Source organism: Melospiza georgiana, chromosome 3 (genome assembly GCF_028018845.1).
Source record: "Melospiza georgiana isolate bMelGeo1 chromosome 3, bMelGeo1.pri, whole genome shotgun sequence".
In the NCBI taxonomy this organism is placed as follows: Eukaryota; Metazoa; Chordata; class Aves; order Passeriformes; family Passerellidae; genus Melospiza; species Melospiza georgiana.
Genome location: NC_080432.1, coordinates 17,615,341 through 17,635,856, shown reverse-complemented (window position 1 = coordinate 17,635,856; position 20,516 = coordinate 17,615,341). Strand labels below are relative to the sequence as shown.

Genomic DNA, 20,516 nt, shown 5'->3' with positions numbered 1-20,516 from the left:
CAATAAGAGTAATTACTTCAACTTTTTGTAATTTCATAGCTCTCTTAGTGAGGTCTTCTGGCATTTCAATAGTCTTTAAACACTATTTCAGGATACACACAGATTTGCACCAAATGCTGCACTCACTAAACTCAATGTCCTGCCATAACATAGAGGAGGAGCAAGATCAGGTTCAAAATGAGACAGTGGCATGACATGCACTGAAATCCAAGTCTGGAAATAACTTTTTAATGTCAACATATAGACAATTTGGTTTGGAATTTCTTCTGGTTTTTAAAATGTGTAATGAAAGGTGTTCTAAGGAAAGGAAATTCATAAAAGCACTTCGAAAAAGTTCAGGTGACTGAAAAACCTACTTCCTTATGGTGACTTTGTCACACCTTCCAGTGGATTAAAGGCATTTTGTATCTCCATTCTTACCATGAGATGCTAAAAACCTCTCAGTCACCCTTAATTTGGCATGGCTCTGGGTAATTTTCTTTTCCTGATGTATGAGCAGGCTTTAACAGCTAAATGCCATTGTAGAACATTCTGATGAGCTGAATTTGTACCATGATAAATTCTGTGAGAAAGCTGGGCCTTGCTGTTTGTGTCAGCAAAAAACTGCAAAACCCCCTGCATGTACGAGCCAGAGATGTGCTGCTACTGCACTGTTTTCTCTAACTCATCAAAACAACCATCTGGTTTGATCTAAGAGTAAAATCCTGCCCTTAGGATGCAGAACATTAAACTGGAGAAGGAAGAGTCCATCCTAACAGGAGATCCTTTGGAGAAAGAAAGATTTTTTTAAAAAAGCAGTATAAGAATTTTCTTTCATTCACAGGCACTGTGAAATTTGTTCGTTACTGCCCAACATCCTAAATTGTTCACACATACAGGGTAATGGAGCACAGAAAAAGTTTAGGCTTTGCAACATCCTCTAGCAGGTATATAAAATGTTTTAGTGGAATTGCACATTTTTAACCACAATGAAAAGATACTAATGCAGCCATAAGAGAGATGGTGCAGTAGAAGAGAAAGCCCAAAGGTATTGGACAATGGCTTGAAGAACTAGAGAGGTATAGTAAACAGAGAATACATTTTTAATTGATGAAAGCACATATTCCAAATAGAGGCTTTCATACATGCCTATTTTAAATGGACAAATGGTGCAACTGAGACAGAATGCATCTCCTGGCACATTGACAGCTGCTGTTTAATGCACTCCTCTCAGCTAACAGGGCACACTGCTGACTAGCACTGAGTCTGATTTTACTGAAAATCTGAATCCATGACACCCACAGGATCCCCTGTGCCCACACACTTGACTGACAAGTTTGCAGCACCCCACCAGGTCAGTGCAGCACAGTGCAGAAGGACAGACAGCAGGCATGCTTCATCCGTGAACTCTGACACTATCCCTCACCTCAGCCTCTGCTCCTTTCCTGAGGAAGCTGCACCCAGCCCTCTGCACCTTCCAGATGATCTGAATGAGAGTCACAATATTCACATCTTGGCCAGCAGCTCTCTTCTCATTTAACTTCACATCTGACTCACCTGCCAGCTCTCCTGCTCCCTGCAATTATCCCAGACAATCGAGCCCATCTGCCCAGCCTGCTGCAAAGAACACACTGTGTGGCAATCTCCCCTCCTTCAGCACTGAAGTCTGAACCACTGAGGACTTGTGGAGCATTTTATGCCACAGCTCTATTAGCTCAGAGATTGCCTTTTCCATCCCCAAGCAGCCCCATGAGTTTCCTGAGGTTTTCTGCTTTGGATTTAAAGCAGAAATCCACAATCACGCTGAGCATCCTCTGCTAAATGCTTCCTAAATTCTCTTTATTCAGCTTTCAACATCCTGCTTACATTTAATCTTCCATCATTTATGGTTTCTTCTATTCTCCTCATTTGGAGAAACCTTCTTTTCTCCTTTAAATACTTTTGTGTAGGAGAGCTTCCTGAATTTAACTAAGGAGCCATGCAGAGCTTTTACTGAATGGACAGGGCAGTATCACAACAACCACTCGTGACCCAAACTGTGCTTACTGAATTGTAAAATATTACCAAGACAGCTAAAATTCCCTTTTTCTCTCCTGACAAACTTGCCCTGCTGTTATAAATCAGCATATCATTTATTCTCAACAGATCTCCCATAAATTCTTCTCGCCTCTTAAACTACCATACAAACTCTTTGCTGATGGGGAAGATTCATGGAAGCAGAAGGAACACATGTTAATTTTCAGATAACAATCTGAATTCACAGCAGTAGAAACTTCATTAATCCAAACTTCATATTGAATTAATTTCCTTATTTTCTTTTAGCAAAGGAAAGCCAAATAGAAGAATGCTTGCTTAAAACCATCAAATTTTCTGTGCCATAACTTAATGTTGATGAATGTCCCAGAGAATTCTAATGAAAAAAGACTTGGTTGCTCATTTAAATTAAGACCAAATTAGGACTAATCTCACATTTTGCCCAAAAAGTTTAGAATTACTCTACTGCATGAAACATTTGGAACAGGATTTTGCTGTGAATGAACAGCAATCCACATAAGTAAATTAAAAACTTTCTATTCAATTTTTGAGAAAGCCTAACTTCTCTAGAGCACTGCATAAAAAGCTAAATCGCTGAAAAAAATAACAGTTAATATTCTTGGCTGCCTTAAATTTCTTCTTTTAAAATCACATGCACATGTGAGCAGTCTCATCAATATAAACAAAGTCTTCAATGCTGCTCTTGGATAAAAATGCCTCATCCTCTGGCAGAGAGGCAGAATGTGTTAAAACTGTTCCTGTATGGTTACATCAGTTGACATCCATTGTGCAGGAAACATGAGGAACAACACAGCAGAGAGAACACCTCCACAGAAACCTGCCTAGATGGCAGGTTTATCTTCAAATATTCAACCATCTTATGCTAAAATAAAAAAGTTTTTAACAAGTAAAGTTAGGCAAAGCATTAATGGAAGCAATGTGGTAAGACAAGGTTGATTATTAAGAAACAGCACATCAGGCAAATGTTAATTTTTCTGGGCAATAATGCAATGCATGCCTGTGTTAACATTCAGCACCAAGTGAAGTGACAGACTGACAAAACCCTTTTGTCCTACATCTGAAAGCAATCAAACAGATCGACGTCCTAGTTGACTAGTAAGTGTGCAGGTGTTAATATCAAAACAGACTAACCTTTAGCCCTTCTACTTCACTTTCCAACTGTTTAGAGTACTGTTCACTCCTCTCTCGCAATTTCCTGTCTTTGGATGCCTCAGCAGCTGCAGCTTCAGCTTGGACTTCCAGCTACAAAAGTACATACGTTTTTAATAGATAGGATTCTGCAGGGTTTTTTTTCAAAATCTATTGATGGTTTTCAATATAAGAGAGAAATCTTCAGCACCAAACTGAACACTTCAAAGTCTTAGAAAACAAGATTGGTACTGTTTGAAACAACAGACAAAAGGTTAAAGATTTACAAATTTAAAAAAAAACTCAGAAAACCTTACATATAACTTATTTCATAGAGTCTAAACAGTCTTCCCACCACTTACTTCTTTTTTAAGTCTCTCTGTTCTGCGTAACTCTTGCCTTAAACTTTCTACTTTTTGCATCACCACTTCCATTTCTTCCTCCTTATCTCGGAGCTGGCGGGCAAGCTTTTGTTTTTGAGAGTGCAAGTCTGTCAGCCGCTCGTTCATCTCTGAGAACTCCTGCATTGCCAATTTCCGCTGGCTGTGTGCATCTTTCAGCTCTTTGGCTTGGGATTTTAGTCTGTCACTAGACTCTGCCAGTTCCTACAGTTTAAAAAAAGAATTAAGTAATAAACCTAGAATGCTACAAGGCCAATTTTGTCTTTGGATGAGTATCTAACACCTTTTCCAGAGTGAATAGAAACTACATATTCTTTTTTATTTCATCTACAATACAGATTGCATGCTTCTATAAATAAGGAAAGAGGCATGTTTTACACTAGTAGAGTGAGTAAAACTCCATAAATGTAAACCAAGTGAGAATCTACTCCATTATTACAGGTAAACACAATGGTGTTCAAGCACTTGCATTACAATACAAAAACACCTTGCTTTCTTAACCAAAATGTCATTAGCATTGGTTTTTAATAATTATTTAAATAAATTAAAAGAATCTCAAGTGCTAAACAGTAAAAATTGAATGGAAAACTCTACTCTATGAAAATCTTTACTCAAGAATCTTTAGAAAACTGGCCTGCAATGGCAAGTATTATTTCCATACACTGTACCTTAGTATCAAATATCAGAGAAAGTTTTAGGCAATAAAACACTGCAGTGAATAAAAGCAATATATGATAACTATCCTTCTCAAAGAATCAGCATAACAGTTAGTGCAGTGATAACTCCACACCACAACACCTTCACAAAGCTTGCTGTGCCCTAGATTTGTGCCACCACACTACCAGTGAGGGACCACAACACTTTAAATAATTCCATAATGTTCAGTCAAACCAGAGCAGAAAAAAGAAGCAAGGAAAAGCAAATTTCAGGATAAAAAAACCACCAACTGGAAGAATTAGTATTTGGCACTGCTGACATCCACGTAAATCTAAACATGTTTCTAAGGTTCTTAAAAAGAGGTCCTAATCACTAAGAGCTAGTTTAGAAGAGAGATGGTCTTTCTGGGACAAACTGGCAGCTTTTTAAATTTTAAGAGCCTTAAGGGTCAGAAGAAACAGTGTTAAACACAGCTGGCACATCAGCTTTAGTGTAGACTCTAAAATAATGAGGCAATATAATTACAATGAAAAACAGGTTTTATGTATTTCACACCTGATTACAGGTTGATCTAATAACAAATACAAAAAAGAGCCATGAAAGACAGTATGTTATAAATAAGAAAATGAGGGATCAGAGAGAAGAAGAAATAAAATCCAGTATTCTTTAGCTGCAGTTATTTCAAATTACTTTTCAATTTTCATACTTGGGCAATTCCTCACATCTCCCTCTGGAAATAATTCTGTGACACAGTCTTAACACCATATTCTTCACTGTTAAAGTCTCACCCATATTTCAGATTAAATTGTCTGGAATAGTTCTTCTCTACTATGTCTTCTAACCCTTATTATTATCACTAAATGTGAAGCTCTAAAACCTTTTTTGCAGCCACCATGCAATTTGGATTATGGAGTCGTTCACTATCTGGAAGCAATCACTTAGGGAGCACCCAGCAGTCATACAGACAATGTGTTAAATAATGTCCTTTTCTTCAACAAAAAAAAGGCAGAAAGCTAAGTAGGTCATGCTATACACTTGTTATCTGCTCATTAGTTATACACTTGAAAGTTATTACAAGCAAAATGAACAAAAATAAAACAGTCTTGAGGGTTTAGAACAGTTGCTGACAAAATGATTTTACCTTATTAAGATCTTCTCTCTCTTGCTTCAGCGTCCTGACTTGCTTCTCAAAAGCCTTTATTTGTCTGGAGGCATCATCCAACTCCCTCCTTGCAGTGCTGGCCTCCTCGAGCTGCTGCTCCAGCTGACCAGATTCTAGAAAAAGCAGCAGAACTCTAAATATTCTAAGGGAAAAATCAGAATTCTACAATAGCATAGCCTAGCTGCTTGAAGCCCCTTCAATATTTTTTCTGGTTTCCATTTAATCACAAAATAAGGCAATTTTTATCTGGTTTAGAAAAGGGAGCAGGTTGTTTCAGCTGCCATTATCTGCTTTTAAGGGAACAGAATGAAAAGGTCCCAGCTTGCTGGAATGTAACACAAAAATGATAATAACTTGTTTTCTCACATTATAATGACCAGCTCTAATACATAATTCTGCAATGTATGCTTTAACACAACTTATACATTTGACTTTTATGTGCTGTGATGTAATATATAATACATCTTTTATTACATAGTAATTATAAACAGTCTCCCTCCTCCTCCCAGTTTCCCCCAAAAAGAAACAGTAAAAATAATGGGTCACTCAAGAGCTGGCAAGTGTTCTCCTGTCAGTACCCTTAAAATTAACTTCAGCTGATTTTACTTATTTCTAGTGTGAAAACCACTTGTTTTTATGTGATCTGCTTTATTAGTACTATAAATAAGGGAGAACTATTGCAGCCAGTTTCTTACCAACAGTCAGTTACACAGTGACAGTGTAGTTCTATGGCACAATTAAATAATGTCATATAAATACCCTCAAATTCTACAAGAAAACCTGAAACTCATAAAATATGGCAACTGATATTTTCTAACTAGTGAGTAGGGGTTTTTTTGCCTCATAGTCTTTACTTAAAAAACAAGACTTTAAAACAAGATATATAGGAAGGCAAGTTAATTCCAAGTTCTATGAAATCATTGGACATATTTTCTTTTATTTCAGCTGTGGGCAGGTCTTCAGACCACTTGTATTTACCCAAAGAACAGGAACCCATCTATATTCTTAATAACAGCCTTTAACTACATTTTCATAAATGTAACCCTAAGAGACTGGCTCTTGGAGAAATCAAATATAAAAACACATACATTTTTAAGAGGGTTAATTTCTGAAACACAAGAATTTTATAAGCAAATTAATACCATTAGCTTATACCCAGAAAAATATTCACTATTGTTTTAATTCACTCACTCTTGTTTAAAGTTTTAAAAGAATGCACTTAAATAAGAGATGCAGCTCAAAGCCAGAAATTATTAACTGCCTTCCTTATGTAGTCTACTCTAAAGTCACCAGTGAAAAGAAAGTTTATATATGGCTCTGCTGAGCCAAGATAAATCTCTCTTCTGTGCATGAACTACTTTGTTCCACAGCTCTGTTTTCCTCTTGCATTGCTGCCCTTTACATATTTGGCAATATTAAAGATTCCTCAAAGTTTTCTCCTATGTAACTTAGCGAACAAAAATTATAACTTTGACCTCAAAAATTGAAAGCATATGCTAGCTTGTCATTTCCTGGAAAACCAGATAGACAAGAATAATGTATTTTTCTAAGCCCTCCTGGTGACACTCCTGAATTTGACACAATTTTGAGTTTGTTCTTTATTACCTTTTTAAGCAGGTGTTTACTCTTACAGCTTCAGAAAAGGCAATAAAACAGGTTAAAGAATGTAACAAAAAGCTAGGTGTGACATATGGGTTGTAAATAGTAATTTTCCATTTAATCACCCTAGCTGTAACTAACATTTTAGGTAATATATGCAAACACTCCCTGTAATATATTATTACATTACATTTAGTAACTCAAGAGATGAGCCCAAAGCATAAAAGGGTCATCTCTGCACCTGAACTGAACCTTCTTAAAGTTCATCAGATCTTTTAAAGGCTATCCAGAAAACCTGGAACTAGCTCCCCTATATTTGGAAGCATTCAGACATGGCCATCATTGGTTTGTTTCTGTATGCTGTCATTAATATAGTTCTAAAATCTATCTCAAAACCTCCATAAAAATCAAGTAAAATAGAAAATTCTATTTGATCAAATTTGCTTGTATTAGTTGCAGCTTAAGGCACAAATGAATCTTTTCTAACAAATGGCTGGATCAGACAAAGCATTCAAGTATATACTGGCAAAGTTGATGGGTTAGGCAGCTCTACATCTTCCTCATTTGATCCTATTATTCACTTCCAAACCAAACTCCAAAAGTACACATTCTGTCTAGGAATAAATACACAAATATGTATGTGGTGTGAAGCAGAAAATTACTTTAGGAAAAAACTTCTCAGTATTGACCACCTTCACCAGACTTTGACTTCTTTTCAATTTCAAAAGGGACAGCAGATGTGCTGGGGAATGTTTCCACACCTTTACTATTTTTTTTTTCATTACCAAAGGAAGTGAGTGATACTTTCAGCAGTGAACTAAGTTGCAGATCAATAGTAAAGAAGAAAATACAATTTAAAGCTGATTTTGATGGTTTTCTGTGAATGACTGATCTCATTCAAAAACTGTTCTTGTAAATGTTGCTTTTTAGTTTACAAGAAGAAAAAAACTGAAGAAGAAAACTGAAAAGTCAGTTTTCAAAACCTGATCTAAGGACTGTTGCAGAGAAGAGATTTCTGATCACATTGTCTTTATCCTCATTACAGCAACAAGAGGAGGGACATTTGGCTGGAGCAAAATTTCACAAAAGCCTTTGTCCTGATATAATGCCAACATGGCATCACTCAAACCAGAGTGATCCTCCCTGAGCTGGCTAAGCCATGTTCCTGTCCAAAAATAATGCCCATGGTACAATACAAAACTGCTGCATCATGCCAGAGCAGCTGTCCAGCTCTGTATCTGTAAAAGGCTTTTTTCAGAGTACACAATTTTGACAGGCTGTAATCTGTGTGCTGCTCTCTGCAGCTCACACACAGCTCCTCCTGCCCCACAAGGCAGCTGCAGAGTCCAAACAAATCCACTCAAGTGTCTGCAAGCTGAGTTCCAGTTACTCTTTCTGTGGGTGTCGCTGCTGGCATTCCCGACACTTTCAGGAACTGAATGAAGTCTTGTCACAAATACAAACCAGAACAAGTGTTTTTTGAAGTTTCCTCCAACACTTCTGGCTGTTTGTTTTTCTCTTGTCTCAGGCAAGATATGGACATATAATAGAGATGTATCTACCACTACTTGTGACTGATTTTTCACACAAAACACAGACATTTTTCTATAAGATTGAGTTTTTCTCCCCGTTTCTCTGGTTCCACACCTGATACCTAACAGTCTCTTGTTATTTTTCCTAAATAAAAAAAAAAATCTTGCTGTGCTTCCTTTCTTCCTTTTCTTTGAGATGTCTCTGCTCTCAAGATCCTATTTTAAAGACAGCATTTTGGAGATGTAGAGCAGGAATCCTATGCTATGAATCAGTATGAGGGAAAACTCCCTTCAACTTAATTCAGAATATCAAATCAAGAATACTGAATACTAGCCTTTAAAGCAGGCTAAAATATATTAGCTAAACAGAGAGCAAATTGGTTCACTCATAGCTATGTTCTATATAGTGGTGCACTGTAAGTCCTCCCTCTCAAAGTTCTTAAAACATGAATTGCCCAGAATCTGAAAAAGTAAGGCTGGAAAAAGATGGATCTCTCCCTAAACATCTCCAGCTCCCTCTGTAGGACACACCTACTGGGCTAAGTAGATTTTTGCTTTTTGACTAGTACGAATGTCCTAATGAAAGGCATCATATCATTAATTTAAAAAATAATCTCTTTAGCTGCACAGATTTCAAAACCACTTTTCCAACTTGAAGTACTGAGGTACTTGACAGCCATAACTTTAGTTTTGGTAAAATCTTCAAGAACTCTCAGAAGCAAAGAAAATAAATGTTCAGTTTTGAAAGGAATGACAGTTCATTGACAGCAGAGCTCTCATCTCCCTTTCCCCACATGCTTCTACTGCCCACCTTGTGCTGATTTACCCGATCATAAGTTGATTAAAATCTCTCTAACAGCATTTTCCTTGTTTCATCAAGTCAATTAAAGTCACGAGAGAGTGCAGGGAATGCACAGATTGAGAAGGGGCCATGCAGCTGTAGAGGCAGGACTAATTTTGGTGGCAGTTTTCTTTGAGCAGTTTTGCTGCTGGCAGTGCAGCCTCATGGCCCATTGTATCCTCCCTCATGCACTACTCCTTGCCACTTGGAAAACTCAAAATGAATTTGGAGAAAATGTTGAGGTACAGTGGGAGAGGGAGGGGTAAAATGAGAAGTAAAAATAGACTGGAAAACTTTTAAAAAGCCAAGGAAAACTAGCATTATGATTGGAGAGGAAAAAAAGAAAACTTGACAAAATACAGTTTCTTGTTACAGCTTTTACATTACTATTTATGACATACCTGTTACCTGTTTCTTCAACTTTTCAATTTCTTCTTTCAAACTTTTAATTTCTAGATCTTTGCTTGCTGTTATTGGGCCATCCACTGTTGAATACTGCAGAGCCTGCACTGTCTGGGTGGACTCTAGAACAAGATAGAAGAGAGAGGGATGAATAACACGGCCTACATCTGAGGAGATCAAAGAGATACTACTGATAAATTAAGACATGCCAAAAGATCCCACACTGGGCATTCTACAATTTGCAATTTCCAATTATTATGTGCCAATTTTTCAGTAATTGTCAGCTAGACCAACTAAATGCTTAAGAGTTTTAAGAATGAAATGTTTATGCCATAATGGCCAGTGAGAACAAAGTTAGCACAAGAAGTTGCATACATGGTGTGTTTCAGGCATAAAGCGTAACAGAAATTTAATTTGTCAATCAAAATAATAACAATAATTATTTTCTGCTAAAAAGCATTCCAGGAAGCATATTTAATTTTTTTTCCCCACACTATAAACAGTGTCTTACAAAATTGCAGGTTAATCTAAGTTTAAAAAGTATGGAATTATTTTTTTTTAATGACTATACCTTGCAGTTTTCTGCTAAGTTCAAGCTTTTCCTGTTCTAGACGTCTTATTCTCCTCTCATAAGCTTCTGTTGCTAAACTGTCCTCCAAAGTTCTCTGAATGCTGGCATCAAGATCCATGGAGGGTGGTCCAGCTGTCAGTCTTAGACAGCTGCGGTCTGAAAGAACACTGGGGGAAAAAAAGAAATAGTATTGGATTTTACAACTGCTATGAAAACATCAACCAATAAACAGTCTGTTTAAGTTGTTAATTACTATGCCATTTATTGTAACATCTTGTTATAATACTTTGTTTGTATGAGCTCACTGGAAATTGAATGAATTTTTGCCTAGCATGCCTGATCTCCTCAATGCATTTTTTGTTACACAGGAGTGGATGAACTCCTGATTATAAATCATTATGGACACTCTATGTTAGCCAGATAGCAAAAAGCTTAGACAGTAAAATCACAATAGTAGTTCATTTGAGAATAGTTAATCAAGTATCACAAATGCTTTAAAGACAACAATCACTAAAAATGGTATGAAATTATCCTGTAACAACTAGGGCATGGACATGTCAGAAATGCTGTGGCTACTCATGAACACATGCTACTACTTATGCAAATAATGCTTTTGAAGTCTAGGACATTCTAGGACATAGTCACTTTCCCAGCAGAAACTGGCCTGTCTTTTCAATGCTTGTAAACACTTTCTTTATTTCCATAAACAAGGAGCATACAAGGGACTTCAATGTTTAGTTTAGCAATGGAAATGAGTGAAATAAATTCTACAATAATAGCAGATATCAAAGTAATTTTTATAAAATTTCTATTCAGACTTACAGAAGTGTCAAAGGGCTAGAAATAAAAGTGGTTTTAATGTCTAACAAACTAAGTTCTATTCGGGTCCACACATCCAGTCTTAACTTTGTAATGGGCAGTTAATTTTACATATTCTCTAATAACAACCTTTCTCTCAAAACCCCCCCGAGCAAAGGTGCTGACCTGTACATATATGTAAATTTCACCTGCAGAGAGCTCATTCTCTTGAACAGACAGCATTTTAGATTATGGTACTTTCCTTAATAAACCACATTCTTTGATATCTGCTCAATATGATTCAAAGACAGAAAGTTGGAACACTGTGTAACTAGCCTAGAGACAATTTTTGAACTCTTAACTTACCAGCTACTTGTATATGTGAAACCCACAAATGGTAAATGATGGCCAGAAAATGCAGTGTGGGATGGTGGAGGCATTGTTTCCTAGAAAAATAACAGGACAGTTGAGTAAGCAGTATCCTACTGGACTTAAAAGAAACAGATTTTTCAGTTTAACCATATGAGAAGTGTTAATATCATGGGAACTATACTCACTGTCATCCTTATCTACAGCCCAAATACGAAACAACATCAACTAATTCTATTTATAATAGCATTTAACATATACAAAACCAGAGCATGCTGGCATAAAAATGTCTTTCTAATTAAATAGGCTATTTTTCCAAGAAGCTCTTAGCACAAAGTGCAACACCTTTTATTCCCTGCTATGCTCCCCTCTGCTATTCAGTCAACAGGGCTTCCTGCCTGTAGAATTACCAGCCCACTTCTGAGTGGGCCACCTCTATTTGGAAAGAACAATCAACAGGCATTTATTAGAAAGAAATAATACCAGAGAGTGTTCTAATCCCATTAGTACTTTGACCATTTCTTCATTCTTTGCTCCTCTTTCTTGCCAGACAAAGAACTACAAACAAAGACAACTCTTTGAGTTGCTATTCAGGCTAAAATAACCCTGTTGTTATTTTATTTGGACTATTTGAAGTTCTAATATTCCTAATTTTCTGTTAAATGCTTCCTATTTAAGCCCAAGAGGCAAGGTTTATGTTGCTCTACTAGAGATGGCCATAACAGTCACCAAAAGAAAATCCTCAAGAAGATGATTATTGCACTGGAAGTGACAAAAGATTCCAAATTGTCAGAAAAGGTATGTTATATATACCTTTCTTAACAATTTCTTTCTAAAACAAACAAAAATGAATGAAAGGAACCAGTTGTACATTTCTTTCATATAAAACTCTGCAGGGAAGGACAAGAAGTAAGACTGCATTCAAAAGAAATCTGAAATTACCTTTCCAGTGGTGATGTCAGCTATTTTACATCACAACCTTGTCCTCTTAGCTGACAAAAACCTTCATGTTATAAATGAGTTCCCAAACAACACTAATGATATTGCTAGATTGTGTAAATTCATGAAGTTGAGCATTTTGGAAACTGAGGACAAAATCAAATTACAAAGCCTTAACTTTCCACTAAATCATAATAAAAATATCAATTATTACAGATTACTATGGTGAGAAAAAGTAAAATTCTATTTCTCCTTTACATTTTGTTTTCACCTTTCATAGATTCAAATTTCAAAACTGTATTCACAAATAACTTTTAAAAATATCAAATACTTAATTGCACGATTTTAACAGCCCACATGACAATTCTCAGGTACCACACTGAGAGGTTACTAAATACCTAAAAAATTGTGTCTATTGATCATAAGGTAAGATTCTGTGAAAGAATTTGTTTTGCAGAGGTCAAGACACATATCTCCTGCTGCTGGTGTGAATTTAGCAGTACAACCATGCTGAGAAAATTATGACTGAATCCCTCAATAAGGCTACCAAACCAAACAGTGAAAAGCTAAAACCCAGCCCAGCTTAGGCTGCCTGAATAGCACAGTTCTGCCCTTTATGCTTGTGTGTACATTCAACATACTTTTTAAATGTCATTATTATGTATATAATTTTTCCATGGGACTATGGTCTCATTCAAAGTTCAGGAAGAATAACAATCATGGCTTTTCAACACTGTCTTTTATCTTCAGCATTGGGTTTTCCTCATTTGCTCTATGCAATTCAAATCTTGCCAAGAATTTTTGAAAAAAAAAAAAAGTCTCATGGGCTTATCTGTGTTGCTGACTCCTATAATAGCAGTGTGAGTATATGGAACTTCCTCAAAAGATATGTATGAAATATGGAGGAGAAAATACCTCCAAGTTATATATAAGGAATTTGAGGCAAAGCAATATGAAATACAATGTCCTCTGGTCAAAGCAAAAATGTAAAATATTCTCAGTCATGCAATGCCTTTAGGCTAGGTTTTTTCAGCAGTTCTGAGATACTAGGTGTGAAAAGAAATGCCAAGAAAATAACATCCTTATATTAAAACAGAACAAAACCTTCAGATGTTTCAAATTAGGAAGCTGAAAAAGAAGCTCTAGAAACTGGCATTCCTCTCTCACAGTTCAGGGGCATTGCTTTTCACCCCCAAATGTCTAAAGCAAAGTAAAAATTGTCTCATTTTTCTCAGCTGAGAGTCCAGTAACTCAGCAGAGGAGCGTTCTTTCTTCACCTGCAGGTCCCTGTTCCTTCACAATGGTAAAGCATTCACACTATTCAGGCATAGTTTGAAAACCTCAGGTGGGAGAATGGGCTCTAAAAAGGAGGAGTGGTGGAATGGACAACACTAAAATGTGTGAACAACCTCTAAAAAGTATCTCAGTTTCACAAACAAAGACCTGCTACATACAGCAACCACTCCAGCTACTCCATCCTCCCAGCTGTTGCTGGACAAAATAATGTGCAAACTTGTATCTGAAGACTGTATAAACAATTTTTAAGATAAAAATACTTCTGTTGCGAAGGGAGAAGGAAATATCAGATATAAGTGAGGAAACAAAATGAAAAAAGTGCAAATCATCCTATGCAGCTACACTGATTTGCTTAATTTGCCTATAAGGAAAAGGGGTCTGAGATTTAACCAGAGATGACAGAATCACTTAAATTGGAAAAGACCTTCAAGATCATTGAGTCCAGCCATTAAGGGTCAGGTCCATCACTAAATGACTTTCCTAAGGACCATGTCTAAAAACCTCCAGTGAGTCAATTGACTCCACCACTTTCCTGGGCAGCCCTTTTGGTTATGAAATTTTTCCCAATATCCAAATTAAACCTCCCCTGGCTCAACTTGAGGCCATTTCCTCTTGTCCTGTGGCTTATTACTTGGGAGAAGAGACTGACACCCACAAAGTGTTTTAGTCAAAGTGGTTTCCATGTTTTAATGTGCAGCTGGAAAAAGGGAATGCAAATAATGATCATCTTGTCTACAACAACTCACGTTGCCACTTATCTGCATGCCTAGAAAACTGAGATGTACATGCAGTTCAGAAAACAAAAGTAGTGAAAATGCTTTATCTGACATGTAAACAGCAGGTTTCTGCATCTTTCAACAGACACACACACAAACACACCCAAAGGTATTTCCAAAGAGAGAACACAAGGCATTCCTCCAATGCTAAGGCATCTATCAAAGCTCCTTTTCAAAAGCATAGAAACAAAAGTCTGATAAAATCAATAGCTGCAGAGCATTTTAAGGAAAGGTAAAAATATTTTCTCGTTCCTTAAGAAATGGCTGTAATATTTCTCCTACATTTCTCAAAACTCGAGTTGGAGAAAAGATTGGAAAAAGTATAGTGGAAATGAACTGAAGGGAATCAAACACCAATATGAGCAATTAGAGTAGAGTAATAAAATACAGTAAAATGCAATGTGCAAACTTATACTAAGCCTTAGCAATGCTCTGCTAGAAGTAGTCTTGCAGATTATCTGTGTGTAAATGTGTTATTCTTTGTAAGACATGGACACTAAACTTGTTAACATACAACAGATGTATGTTAGCTAAAGACACATAAAGCTACAGTGAATTTACAAACCTTATCCTTACACAAGTATGATTTTAGGACCAGCCTACAAACTATGGAAGTATTCCTCTCTCAGCTCTTCAAAGCAGCATCTAACTGTTATTTATGCAGAACACAGTGAAATAAACTGCCTTTTCCATACATTTTGTTACAAAGTATACCACAAAGGCTGATTCATCAAAACGTTAATTGTATACTTACAGAGTTCTTTAAGCAATCATCATCCACATCAAAGTTTGATGTATCAGTAGGGCTGCTGACTTCTGGGATGTAAGGTGCCTCACAGTTCCTAATGTTGTCCCAATCAATCCCAGCAAAAAATGGATGGTTCTTAAAGTCTTCTATTCCATTTTGTCCAAGTCGATGCTCTCTGCTACAAATGAGCCTTCGGATGAGGTCCTTTGCACTTTCAGAGACATCTGTCACTTGAGCAGGAAACTGAAACCTCTCCTTAAAGATTCAAATAAGAGAAAATAGTTTATTACCAAGAAAAAGTTGGGAAAATGTACTTTCTTAGTGAAAATCATTAACTAGAAAAAGAAATGTGCAAATATTCCAGCTCTGAAATACATGCAGTAAGGCTTCAAGGAAAAGACTTCTGCTAAGGATGGAAACTATTAAGATATCTTATCTTCTACTTTTTCTCCTTTATTTAAATTTCTCTTACACTACAGCTGTTGAATTTTACAGCTAGCTCCATGTGGAAGAACATTTTAGAATCTTCTGCATAAGCCAAGGAATGGGTTCACCAGAAAAAAGAAACACAACAAGATTGATGCAATGTAGCCAAGACAGACTCCACAGAGTGAATTAACATCTATGTTTCCAAACCCAGATTTTAAGTTTTAGCCTTATTCCAAAGCAAAGTCATCTGCAATCCATAAGCATTAACTTGCTACATGGAAACATATTTTTTGTTCTACATTTATGAACACTTAACATAATTAGCACATAAAAACTTATTTTTAAATATGTGTTCAAGTTACCCCATTATTAAAAATTAGCTTAGAGACAGACAGAAAGTGCACTAACTTTGTGGTTCATTATTTTCCCATAGGTCTCCACCAAGGACTCAGCATAAAAGGGCGTTTCTCCATAAAGCATTTCATACATGCAAACGCCCAGGGACCACCAGTCACACTCGGGCCCATACTTCCCTTTTCCATCTTCCATGGCCTGCAAGATTTCTGGAGAGATGTAGTCTGGTGTTCCAACAGCCACTGAAGATTGGACCTGTAGAAGTTACATTTTCAGGATTAAAATCAACTTTCATTATTACAGACACTGTCATACTATGTCCATGTATATATAACTCTAGTCCAGCATTCTTGTCATAACATGAACAACTAAACACAAGCAAAAGCTTCTAAATTCATAAAGAAATACTTAACCATCCAACTGCAGTAATAGGCAACCTAATAATTTACTTTTGCTAAACTATTATCAATATTTAAAAACAGATAAAGGACAGAACTGTCAATTGTCAGGACTAGAGCCAGCAAGCAATTAGAGATTTGGTAGTCACATATATTAGGTCAAATACTTTGTAATCCTCTGGGACATGATTAAACATACTGGAATTACATTCTAGTCACACTTAATGTGCAAATTTAAATGGACTAGAAGAACATCATCCCATTTCAGTATCTCATCCTGCTCATACTACAGCTTACATTTTCAATAAAGATTAGAGCTCAGAGCTTAAAACTGAGAGATTCATAGTTCATAAACACCTACTTGGCATTGACAGCACAGCTTCCCTTTATTTATTCATGAGCTGACTGTATGCTAAAAAGTTCTTAATATACTGCAAATCCAAGCAGTCTGCAGTTGTATTTTCAAGAAAGTCAATTATATACCAATACCACTTAGAGCTCCATTTCATTTGCCATAAGGCACCTATTCCCTTTATTAGCACACATTTTGTGGCTATCAATGGACTAAGAAAAAATATTTAGGAATGTATCATTCTTTCTAATTTACCGTTCCATCTTCCATCAGTTTCAGACAAGAACCAAAATCTGCTAATCGAATATGTCCATTCATATCCATCAAGATATTGTCTGGTTTTATATCCCTGCAATAAAACAAATTCCAGGATTAGTACAAAATGTACTGCATTAGATGTATTCCAAGCATTAACTCTGCAAGTCTTTTCATTGAAAACCAGCAACCCAACAGTCACTCATGATATGGTGAAATTTGCACTAGAGACATTTCATGAGGCTGTAGATCAGTCAAATCCTACAATGCTTCTTAATTTTAGTAAGAATTGTGTAGTTAAATTCCTCTCATGTCTCAAGGGTAGGCAGGAGAATCTTATTTGCTCCGAGCTTTTGTATATAAAATTTTAAAACCATCTGAAGAATTTTAGTGAAATGCTCTCAAGTGGAAGATGCATGCTTATAGTGGAGCTGGAAAACAACCCCTAGATTTTACAACAGAACAAAGGCCAATGAAAGACTGAAATAGTTTACACATTTTTAGATTTGCTGTCTTTCACTGACATTCTTCTCTCACATGCATCTCAGCTCACTGTGCACATCTGTCATGCTTCTGCTGACATGACCATGGTACACACCACTGCAGCTCTGCCTGGCCACACTCTGGCTGCCCCACTGAGCTCATGATGCAGATGGAACTACCCTTCTAAGCAGGCAGCATCATAAACATACAATAAACTCCTCATATAATAAACTCCTCATATTGTAAACTTGGCCTTTTTTTGTCTCAGGCTTTTCCTAAGTGTACTGAAATACAGGTAGAGTGTATGTTCCCAGTGTACAGCTGAGTAGGATAAAAGCCCTCAGTTACCAGAGGGACATTTGTTGTTCAACTTGTAAACTAGGTTCAAATGTTGAAATTTCTTTTCAATTAAGTGTAGATATTAAAAACACACATCAAGTTACATTTTAAACATATCTGACATTAAATTCTTACACCATCCTTATATATTATATTCAAAGCATAAGTCATGACTGTATGAATACAGGTCTACAAATATTTTCTCATGGAATATTTTTAAGATATAAGAACAAACCTCCTAAAAAAACAGCAAAAAAATTAATTCCTCACTTTGCTTCACTCCCCAAACAACTTATAAAATGAATGCCACTGATTGCTTTACAGACAAATCTCAAAATATTCACAAGCTAAATGTTCACATTGCATATGAGAGCAAATTTTGTTGCTTGGATTTTGATGTTGTGTTTGTGGTGGGTTTTTTTTTCCCAACTAAAAGAGTTATAGACAAGGCTTACTGATAATTTACAACAGAAAAAAAATTAGAATCACACTTTGAACAACATTATAGAACCCATGGCATAAGGGTGTCACAGTGTCACACACTTGGTGACAATAAATATGGTAACAATTTGTTGTTTGGAAGAAAATAACTTCCTGAATTTGTGTTACTCAAAGACAAGCAGATAGCAGCACATGCTGAAAACAAACTTGAGGCACCTTTTAAAATGCTCAGAAATATTTACAATGTAGAAAACAAACACTGCAAGAAATCACACTTTCACAACTTGCAAGTGAGCATAAAGACAATTCTTTACAAAGTAAATCAGAAAAATAACTGAATAACTAAATAACTGAGTCCATTCTCATAAGACCATTCCTCCACTTGATTTTTTGCTGACACTGAATATGCCAAAGAGTTGCAGCCTCCAGACTGAGATAGTTGTGTTTGTTTTGCACTCGCCCACCAGAAACATTCCTTAAACACGTTTCTAAATAAAAACAAACACATGCCATTGAGACTGCTGGAATTATAACTTCAGTTTAAAACACTTTGCAAAAACATGCACCTAAAATCCAGTTCCTTCTAGAAGCTGGACCTAGTTCAAGCTAAACAAAAACATGAGTCACCCTTGAGGCTCCATTTATCCACATTCTATCTTTTAATATATTCCCAAGAGAAATAATAATAACATTAATAACCATCATCATCATCCCAACCTCTCCCATTCAATCTCACAAAACAGCAAGAAAAAATGGAAAATCTCATTGTGTTGTCAACACTGTGCAAAACCAAACCTGCAAACAACACTTGAAGGAACAACAATTTCTTGCAGAGTGGCATTTGTAATGCTCAGTAATAACTTCATAAGAATAATTTTTACAGCTAAGGAAAAAAGAAAAGACCAACTTAATAAAAACAAATTCTTTTCAGCTCTTGTAACAGAAGCTATAGGCTACGAACAACTGTTCTGAATTCTGAGCTACATTAATAAAAGACAGTTTGAAAGACAAGAATTGCTGGTACCTGCAGAGCAGAGTAGGCTATAAGCAAAGGGAAAGAAAATTATGAGCCCCAGAGGGAAACAAGGAACAGGAGTAATTATTGCCAGTGTAACTGAAGAGTGTGAAGGTGGTGATTATGGGAAAAAATCATGTCTTAAACCCAGCATCTTTACTGGGCCTGCAGCAGCTAGATTGCATTAGAATGATGAGTTTTGTTCCAGGTTTTCTTTTGAATGACGTTCGTTTACTCCCTTTAGTGATCAGAGCTGATCTATCGCCTGTTCTAAAGAGAATATGGTATTCTCTCTTCACATTCACTCCACCTTCCCCAGCTTATCCCAGTTTCTTCAATGTATGGACTGGTTCCTTCTACTTCCATCTCAACTGCATTTTTATTCCTATCTCTCCTACACCCATGTCAAAAGCTGAGATGTCCAATCCTTCACAGCCTATCAACCCCAAATTTCCTCCCTTTCTGTTTCCTCCTTCCTCTCTCACCTTCTTCACTCCCAAGTCCTCATCTCCCTGCTTGCTCAAATTTAACTAATCTTGTTTTTTATCCCATTTCAGTTCTCAGCAGTCACTATTTACTCACAGTCCTGTTCCACTGGCTTCCTATTCTTGTGATACAGGACAACTGTATCCTCTTTCCTCATGTCCAGTTCCTGTCCAATTTGCATGGCAATCTTCTTTGGCACCAACAGGAAGAGAACAGGAACAGTAACAGAGACACTCCACACACTCTCTAGTGTCTGTTTATCAGCATCTCTCCAAATTCCTTCAATATCACAGCTCTGAAGCAGTGCAAATACAGCAGAAGAAAACTGAAAAGTATTTAGGGATCAAACTCTGCACACAGTGGTTTGGAACTCATAAGAAATGGAATATTGAGGGAAAAATTATAACCTGAAAATATCTAGGTGGGAGAAAGAGGAATGAAAATATATCCATGACTCATGGAGGTTTCTCTCCTAAATTTCAAGTCTCCACACCCCATAGTAGAAGATTTTCTCACTGGTTTTGTAATAATTATTTTATTAATTGAAATTCTATATAGGAAAAGCAATCCATGATTCTTGATTTTATTTCTGGAAAGAGGAACACTTATGGCTTCAGGCAAACACTAAGGAAAATTCCAGATTGAGTACCTAAAATCTGGCAAAATTAATGAGCAAATAATGAAAAGTTAGACGGCTCAGTGAATAGAGCA

At 36.5% G+C, this 20,516-nt stretch overlaps 1 protein-coding gene across 8 annotated transcripts in view; it reads right to left on the bottom strand.

Annotated features, from left to right (window-relative positions):
• Nucleotides 1-20,516, bottom strand: part of CDC42BPA (CDC42 binding protein kinase alpha) — a 181,891-nt gene that overhangs the window by 62,740 nt on the left and 98,635 nt on the right. For all 8 annotated transcript variants that reach the window (XM_058020540.1, XM_058020541.1, XM_058020547.1 and 5 more), the window contains 9 exons: nt 17,042-17,135; nt 16,091-16,291; nt 15,260-15,508; nt 11,492-11,571; nt 10,328-10,494; nt 9,756-9,878; nt 5,362-5,495; nt 3,525-3,767; nt 3,166-3,276 (listed from right to left, as the gene is read on the bottom strand). In XM_058020540.1, the coding sequence (XP_057876523.1) occupies nt 3,166-3,276; nt 3,525-3,767; nt 5,362-5,495; nt 9,756-9,878; nt 10,328-10,494; nt 11,492-11,571; nt 15,260-15,508; nt 16,091-16,291; nt 17,042-17,135 (1,402 nt within the window). The remainder of the gene's footprint in view (nt 1-3,165; nt 3,277-3,524; nt 3,768-5,361; nt 5,496-9,755; nt 9,879-10,327; nt 10,495-11,491; nt 11,572-15,259; nt 15,509-16,090; nt 16,292-17,041; nt 17,136-20,516) is intronic.